At 44.6% G+C, this 9,549-nt stretch overlaps 1 protein-coding gene across 1 annotated transcript; it reads right to left on the bottom strand.

Annotated features, from left to right (window-relative positions):
- Positions 1-7,400: 7,400 nt before the first annotated feature.
- Positions 7,401-8,798, bottom strand: CCR75_008628 (uncharacterized protein; the record flags this gene model as incomplete). The annotated part of the gene is made up of 1 exon (XM_067966678.1): positions 7,401-8,798. The coding sequence occupies one exon, from the start codon at positions 8,796-8,798 to the stop codon at positions 7,401-7,403; it is 1,398 nt and encodes a 465-aa protein (XP_067816450.1).
- Positions 8,799-9,549: the final 751 nt, after the last annotated feature.

Raw genomic sequence — 9,549 nt, 5'->3', positions numbered from 1 at the left:
CAAGCGTGTGGATGTACTTCGAGTGAGTGCGATGGCCTCACTTGTGGAACGGTCGTTAGTACGACTGTACAAGATCACAGTGTGATTACTAAGCACACTGTGGAGTCAGCTGCCAGCGGATATGTGAATGCACAGGCAGCGCCGAAGGTACACCACTTGAATAAGTCGAGTGGATTGAGACATGAAGTTACGCCTAGCGAGGAACATTCAAAGACGATACCGGTTGTCGAAAATGGACAACACGATGATCCTAGGTCGAGTTGAGAGTCGACCGTAGAGGACCCGACTGTGATAGCGCAATCACATTCGGAAGACGTTGAGGGAATAAGTCCCCACGTACTTGAGGACAAATCTCCTCAAATAGTGGAAGTTACTAGACTTCTAGATCCCTAGGGATTAATCCCTCGGCAGCCTGTGGATATATCCCAGGAAGAAACCGAGACATTAAATGTCTTGATTAATAACGGTTCGAGAGTAGGCGCTTATACTCTTGATCGGTATGCGCCTCCGAAGTTAACTTCGGAAGTAATTAAAATACCAACCTTAGAACCTAAACGGTTCTTGAGAAATCTGCATAGTGGTAGAATCAACAGAGGACGATAAGTTACCGATATTCTGTCAGCGCTAATTTGCAGAGAACGAACGAATTCTCAGCAGCTTATCGATGGACGAAAGTGTCCTCGATGTGAAGACTCGGATTAAGAGATATACTACTCAATCCTCGAAGTCACTTTTGACAAGTCCTCTATACGAGGATTTGATTGAATTTAGGGATGTATATTCTGAAGCCGTTTCATGCGATTTGCATAACGATAAAGGCACTCGACATGATATCGAGATCAAATCCATGCTCGAAGTACTGTGTCATGAATCAGTGGCCTCTGCCTCGTTAACAAGTACTTGCGATCGATAAATTCTTTATCAATCGATAAAATGCGGGCCATGTAAGGGAGTCAACCTCCCCACATTCTCCGTCCTTCTGTGTGCGAAAGGCCACAGGAGGGTGGCAGATAGTGGACGCGTTCGATAATTTGAATGCTACAACGGTACCGGCTCACCCGGCGATACCTAGAAAATACGTTATCATAGATAATATGTCTAAGTGTACCATCTTTTCGTCTATGAATTTGATAGATGGATTTTATCAGATTCTTTTGCGTGAGCGAGACATCCCGCACACAGCAGTGAGCACTTTAGTGGGATGCTCTGGGATCGGCTAGTAACGCCACAGGGGCTTTGTAACGCCCCTGCAACAATCAAAAGATGCGTAACAAATCTGTTGAGACCGGAGCGAAAATTCGCACCGAGTTATTTCGACAATACAGTGCCGATAGCCGGGCTATGGACAGAAAGTCGGACGTAAAAGCTCATAAAACTCACGTTTGTCAGGTTCTTACACTTATGCAAAGCATAAGTTGTACGCAAATTTCAAGTAGTGAAAGTCGCTGCAAGCAAAACAGCACTTATGGGTGCATCGTCGGTAAACACGGCGTGCGCCCTGATTCCGAAAAGATCAAGGCAATTACCGATTGGCCATTTCCAGTCGATGTCAAGGGACTTAGAAAGTTCCTTGGTTTAGCGGCGTACTTGCACAAGTACTCTCGCAATTATGCCGAGATGACAGTACCTCTCTCTCGTCTCTTGTAAATAAACGAGAAATGGTTATGGAACGCTGATGGTCAGTGTTCCTTTGAAGGTATCGAGCAAAGCTGGATACAATCGCCCATCATGGCGATTGCAAATCAAGACAAACCCTGTGACGCCAGCGATTTCACAATCGGCTGTGCGTTAATGCAATACGATACAGACAACGCGGACCGCGTCGTCTATTCCCAATTGTGTCAGCTGAAACCAGCTGAACGCAATTACCCAGTGCATGACAAGGGAATCCTTGCATGAAATATGCACTAAATAAATTAAGAGTCTATCTCAGAAGAGATAGACCGTTCATCGTAAATACGGACCGTGCGTCCTTACGCACTGCCGTAAACAGCCCACACCTCTCGCAAAGAATGGCGAGGTGGCTATCCTTCTTTGCGGAGTATAATTTCTCCGTGGAATATAACCAGGACGACTTAATATCGTCGCTGATGCGTTATCACACCGACCCGATTTCGAGCCGGCTGCGCATTCCAACAAAGGAAATAATCCTACTGTTGCAACATTCATTTCAAGTGTTCCGTCATCAACTTATTTGATGACATAAAGAAAGCCTACACAGAAGATATGGACCTTCTATGTTTGATGGATCATTTAATGAAGATTTTCCGGCTTTACATCGATCGTCATACGATCGATACACAACACGTAGCTGCTTATTGTATTACACAGCCGTTACCAGCGATACCTCACGTGTCGTCGCCCAACACAGAATGATTTGCGCTTGCGCGTCATGTGTGAGTGTCACAATGCACCAGCCAAGTGGGCATCGTGGACGTGAAAAAACTTATCTCACAGTAAGTCGCGACTTTTACTGGCCCCGCCAGTATCAGTTCGTGCGCAAGTAAATTCGTGCTTGGGAGGTATGCCAACGGCTGAAGCCTAGCCTTTCATCGTGTGCACCTCTTTAACCTCTACCACTTCTGGTAGACTCGCAGGAGCACATCCTTTTCAGTGTCCTGCGTAGAGTTCGCAACTGTGCGTGTTCGCCAGTCTATCCATAGTTGGTACTTTGTCAACCATGGCATGCCTAGGATGAGGTCATACGGACTCTCCATTCCTAGCATTGTGAACTTCTCTTTACAAGAAAAGTCACTAAAGCTGAAGACAAGTTCTACCTGAACTCCCTCAGATTTAACGAGCGCGCCTTCGCTAAACGAACGGTCGCCTCTTCTCACTTGCCATCCTGGCGAAGCGACTCAAACATCGCCGGTCTCTTTCTTAGAGCCGCGAGTTTCACAAAATTTTGTGATGCACCCGAATCCACTAGGAGGGTAATCACCTGGTCGTAGCCTCTTACATAAGCGCTATAGACCAGCAGAGTTGAGGTCCGAAATATCGAGACCTCCGGGACTATGCTACCCATTTGTTCTATAACTCTGAACTTAGGGCTTGCTTCAGAGTCCGCGTCAGTAGGGCATACCGCCCCTACTGCGCTCCTGCATTTCCTACCCCCTCAGTGGTCGATGCAGAATGTTGACAGCCCGTATTTATGGATCTCGTCTTCGGATTCCCTGAGGACGATCACAAAAACTATGGAATCCTTGTTTTTGTAGACAGATTCAGCGAGATGATATATCTTGTTGTAATACCAGAGTCAATCACAGCTCCGGGCTGTGCCTGTGTCTTTATCGACACGGTAAACAGACTCCAAGATTTACCCCGTGAACTGGTCTCCGATTACGTTCCACGGTTTACGGCGGAGTTTTGGCAATCCGTGTTCCGAGATATCGGAACACGGCTGACTATGTCAACTCCTGATCATCCAGAGATAGATGGTCACACGGAACGCGTAAATTGCGTCCTCGTAGAGATACTTCAAGGTAACGTCCAATCGTATCCGAATTGGAGCGAATTTTTACCGATGGTCGAATTCGCCATCAATAAGTCGGTGCATGCGTCTGCAACACATACTCACTCAACTAAAGGAATCATCTAGTTTAAGTATAGGGGACTCGCACGAGCAAAACCATTTCTAGCTCATGCTCATCACGCGTCGAGTTTACCAACGACGCGAATGATGTCGAAGTCGAAGCAATCGACATCAAAGATGAGATAGATCTCATTGCAGTGCGCACAAAGTGCACTGGAAAAGACATAACAAATGAAATGCGGCCTAACACATCAGCAAACCAAACATTACACAGCACTAACTACTAACATTACTCTAAGTTTATCCTTTTCGGATTGGACTAAAAAAAATTGCGCCTGGAATCCAACCTCCAAGAAAAAACTCAGCACTTCCTGCCAAAACTCGACGAAAACGTGGTAGGGTAGCACGAATAATGGCGTTGGCGGTGTAATAATACGTACATTATATTAGAGGGAAACTGGGCGTGCGGGGGGAGGTGTTTGCAAAGTTTTTATCTTTTATTAAATTATGAAATCTGTGTGAGAAAAGAGGTGAAGTTAAAAATCTGAAATATACGTGAAAAAAGTGGGGAGTGTCCGTTTAAAATTTCCCCAAGTTTTTACTTCTTCATTATTTTCTCTTTTGGAATTAATATTTAATGGAACTATACAGCCCGTTATAAAACAAAGCCACAGCGTTCACTTCAACGCGATTTTCTGCGTTCAAGCCGCTCTTTAACTCTAAAAAATAACAAATGTCGAGAAAATGGCTGCTTCGGTATCCTTATAATGCGTACAATAGTCATACCTGGTCTTCGAAGCGTTTATTTTTTCTTAATATCAGTCGCAGCTGATTAAATGCTGCTTCTTGATGAAAAAGTTCAAAGTTAATAAGTAAAAGAGACCTGCCAAAATCTGACATTTAAGCTTCTTGTAGAGCTTGTCGCATTCCCCATTCGGGCTGGGTATACTTGGCATCGATTGATTAAAAGCTTGGTCCAAAGCTAAAACATAAAGTATCGTGACAGCAAAGAGTATGATATTACGATGACTCCTCACAAAGTCAGACGATGTCCGCTTCATTTAACTGCTTATTTGAAGACGCGCTGGTATGTAATTGGAGAAGATTTAGTCTGTGACTTTTTGTCAAATTTCGCGAAACATCGTCGAGCGTCCAACTTTAGTGGTGATGAAAAGCCAACGATTGGTTGCTGGAACCTCATCGATAAATGCTCTGCCTTCGAGCTAATTAATTTTCGACAAATTAACACATGAGGTATCCATGCTTACACCAAAGACCAGCATCGGATACATCGCGTGCGACATTCTGGAGTAAAGAAGTATGCCTTAATTTTTTGTTTGGTCGCGCCTATGGCCACAGACATAACTACTGTGGCCACAGACAAAAGTACTAGGGCCACAAACATAAAGTAAACTTACAGCATGCTAGATTATGATTAGTTTAAATTTCCAAATCAGATATCCTGACTGTAGGCGGGCACGTCGTAATGCGGCCACGCTCCACTTAGACACACACCTTAGCACAGCGAGGAAGCAGTTTAACCTGCTTCTCTTGCGTGCAGTGAGGTAGTTGTGGTGGGCGCGTTAGCGACCTCACCCAACACACTAAGAACTCTGGTTAAGTGTCGTCAAGGGAGCGGTAATCCGTCTCCTCGTGCGCACTTACCAAGTAGGAAGTAGTTTTCAGACTGATTTATGTTTAAAAGAATTAAATAGAAATACCTTTTTTACCAATTAAAATGTTATCTCTATAGATAACATTTAATATGTATTGCGAGCGTATATTTCTAGATACCTCGCGTAACGGATGACGCTAGGCGTCATCCCTCTTAATGTGGATGCACCCATGAGCATCACATCCACAAAGGTTGGTCACAAATGTGCACCACACCCGATTGCTGGGTCGAATTACTATTATTAAGTAATTGACCATCCCCTTAAGTACACCAAGTGTACTTAACGGGGACTGTGTAACATTAGGGCAACTGTAGCCCGTTACACTGACAATACAAATCGCGATTTTTTTTATTTCTATCGACCGATTTTATCGTTTGATAGAAATCTCACAGTATTGCTAAAGAATTTATCGCAAGCAGCATAGAAAATCTTCTTGGATGCTGTGAACGGATAATTCAAACGATGGAAAGCTTCCAGATTGAATATACCACCGCACTAGCCAATCAGCAAATGAAGATCATACCTTTTGGACAGCCTACCCACGTGGAAACATTTTTCATGATGTCAATAGAAAGTTCTCCTATTATGCCCTTCGGAAAGTATTTGGAGAGGTAAGATTGATATATGTTAGTGGTATTTTGCCCGCATCGTCACTTCAATCAATTATTGACTATTTATTTGTATTTACAGCTGCAAAAAGCTCGAAGTCCACTGGCAGATCGTCCAAATCCATGCACCTCCACTTTTACTGCTGTCTGGGGGATACCTTGTGAGCACCGGTTGCGGTTGACTATCGAAAATGAGAGGAGACTTGAATTGAATGATGCAGATGTTTATTGACACCTCCATCAACTTTCTCCACGACGTCCTGCTGTTGTTGACCACAGCAACAGGAGGACGTGGTGGAGGTTTTACCAGCCTTACTTGAAAGAGTTCAAGAAAACTTTCAAAATCTTCCTCAACACCAGAAAGAGGCAGTAGTGAACAAACTGACAGATTTATCGCAGGTATTTTGTAATTATTATTTATCTTCTTGTTGTTTCCATGGGTGCTCTTTCTTTTGCTAACGCACTTAAATTAGCAAACACCACAGGTTCTAGACGAGCCGGAAGTTGAGCGAACAAAAGGAAGCCCTAGCACAAGCTACAACACCTCTACGCAACGAGACCCTTTACGTTTTGAATATATAGAGGGGATAACTTCAAAGAGGAGGAAGGTGCCAGCATGCAGTGCTTGCCATCAAACAGGACATCAACGTACTTTCGCAACGTACCCTATAAATGTTCAAGCCCTCGAATTCAATCTTTTTCAGCAGCCAGACCTTTCCGATCATCATCAACAAACACCAATCCATGTGATTCATGAAGAGATATATAGAGAAGTTAGCTATTCTCATCATTATTTATATCTAAACTTTCCTTATATTAGGGTTTCAAAGTTAAAAAATATCGGTCGATAGAAATAAAAAAAATCGCGATTTGTGTTGTCAACATACCTGATTTGAAAATTTAAACTAATCATTATTTAGCATGTTGTAAGTTTACTAAATGTCTGTGGCCCTAGTACTTTTGTCTGTGGGCGTAGTAGTTACGTCTGTGGCCGTAGTAGTTATGTCTGTGCCGCGGCTCTAACTAATTTAAGCGTATTTAGACAGAATCCCAGTTACTATGTGTCTACACAGCGATGAGAGCGCTTTCAGCTTTACGAAACATAAGAGCTGACCCTTTCAGTTCCCAGCCAACATTACCTTGACCTTTTAAAGCAATATCCTCATGACTACGGGATGCATTTTAATAAAAGCTAGTTTCTATCTCGGACATCATGCGGTGAGAGCCGAAACGGTCATGTTTCAACAAATGCATTGATTTGTTTTTTTAAGAACTTAACTTTCATCCAGCGAATGAGGTTTTCTACATACCAACGTTTGTGGGCAATGTTTACTTCATCTCAAGTCCGTCGACATTTGCCTGTGGCTCACCATCAACAACCGATCGTAATGGTAATCGATTGTCCTTTCATTATCGATCTAGAAGGTAGGGCTTCTAGCTCCTCGGCAAGAAACATAGAAATTGTGCAGGATCCAGTCAAAAGTTTAAAGTAGAACTTCTGCCACCAACTCGAAGGCGACTTGGCATCTAATGCTTGATAGAATACTCATGCGTTTTAAAGCATGCGACGTCACATTGTTTTAATTAATCACTATCATTTGTTATTGATACAGAAGCCGGAGACGGCTTCATGCGAATTGTAACAGTACCAGGGTCTTTCCGCATACTATCGAGTGGGTGAAATGGTGTCAGACCTACAGGGAATGCAAGGCGGTTGCAAAAAGTGGTTTCCATCTCGTACAATTCCTTACACGGGTCAAAGGCATCACACACAAGATACCAGGTCACGGCTATCAGCTGGATGCGTAGTCCAAAGGCCCACGTCTCATATGTACAGCCTGGCACACTCTCAATGTAGGGACCGACATCCATCTGGACTTGCAGCGGAGCAGCACGTGCGGAAGCAGGTCGAAGAAGCACTCGATCCGATGTATGCGTACTCAATAATTTCGCGAGAAGCTCGTAAGAACTGCCTCCTGACTCGGTTCGATTGCTTGCATGCAGCACTGCCATTGCGACCGATTGCAAAGCGTTGCTTACAGCCATAGGCGTTTCCTCAGGCACTTTGCCGACCTGGCGCGCTAATATTAACTCAAGCTCACGCTGTAAGGCATCGACGACGGCATCGTAGCCTTTCTTGCCTGCAATATGTTCGCCATTTATTAAAAGCTCATCGCGTGTGATATCCTTGGCGTCTTGTAAAATGTCTGCTTCCGAAAGGGTCGGCATGCGGCTTGTATTAATCGCTGTATCACGACAGATTGCCAGAACGTGGTCCACGTAGCTATGCATCTCCTTCTCTTCCATCTCGACTTTCTCTTCCGTAAGCCAATTTGTAGACACGACCAGTTTCTGCTCTGGTAAGCTTTCAAACAGCTGCTCAAAGATTTCCTGAAATAGCGTCAAATCTACGGTTTCATCATCTAACGCGTGGTGAAGTACTTTTATCATTTCCTCAAATTGTTGGCGAGCTGACGCCATCGGTGTCGACGCTAGCAATGCGCGGTCTCCCCAGACACCGGCCAATTGCTTCAGCTCCTGAGTCATGTTGAGCACTTGTTCCTTTGTGGTCTGTGTATTGCTGTGCAGCTCTGGGAAGCTACTGCGTGCCGCCACGACGTGCAAACGCGCGACCAGCGCTAGTGCCTCCAGCGTTTGCATCCGGTCCCGAGCCGATCGTAAGACCGGCGGAAGCCATTCAAGCGCTGCAATAAGCCTCTCTTCACTGTTGGTAGAAAAGCAAGATCTACTTAATGGCGTGACATAGGCTGCCGGGGTCAGACTCGACATTTCCTGCTCGAGTTCAGACAGGTCAAAACGCCACTTCTCTGTGTCGAATGGAGATATATTAAAGCTATCAGTAGGCAACTGAATCTTGGCTTCGGTTGCGTCATTAAGAGATCTCAATGGAAGAGTCGCTGACGACACGGTGCCGTCGACTTCCCACTCGTCCCATGTCTCGTTGTCCGCCGAGGTAGTCATTGCCAAATTTGATTTCACAATATTGTCGTCTAAGCGCAATAATTGTAATATTCCTGGCTCTATCGTCGATGTCGCCACTAGGGCATGATGATTAAATAATAATATTTATCAAATGCCTCAGAGCCTGCCAGCACCACGTTCGTAGATGATAGGCAAATTAGATACCAGTGCTTTTGGAAGTCGCTTGATGTCCTTTGTTGAAGTTGTGAGGTGCGTCTCATTGGAAGTCACCCGCAACCGACTGTTGAGGGACAGGAAGGACCCTTGATAAAGGACGGGAATTTCTTTTCTTTTGAGACCTTCGGCCATCGTGGACAGATAAGGAAGAGCATAGGAGTTTCACAGACTCACAACACTAATAAATATTCACTTGTCATTTCTGTTGAAGGTGGGACATCAAGCTACGGCTAGTTGTCGTGCTGATATGGCGGCTACTGTCGTGAATGACACAAAGAGCAAGCGAGGTTGTTACATTAAGTATGGTACATGTATTAGGGAACGAATATACTTTCCATTTTCTCCTACACGAAGACATTCTACGCAGTGTGTTGTCATACTCCAACAGGTTATGAGCCCAAACACGGGTGAGGCGAATGATGTCCTTAACATGGACAACTACTTTGTATGAAAGTTTAATGCCCGGATGAAATTAGCCAAGAAAGGGCTACTGGTGAAAATCGACGCGACCAAGGCACCGAGTGGAACGAGGCCACGAGGGCCGACGCGTCGATATGGAAACTCAATGATACGA

Source organism: Bremia lactucae, linkage group LG14 (assembly GCF_004359215.1).
Source record: "Bremia lactucae strain SF5 linkage group LG14, whole genome shotgun sequence".
NCBI classification, from domain to species: Eukaryota; Oomycota; class Peronosporomycetes; order Peronosporales; family Peronosporaceae; genus Bremia; species Bremia lactucae.
Note: the sequence above shows the minus strand (reverse complement) of the source record. Positions and strands in the feature narration are given on the sequence as shown.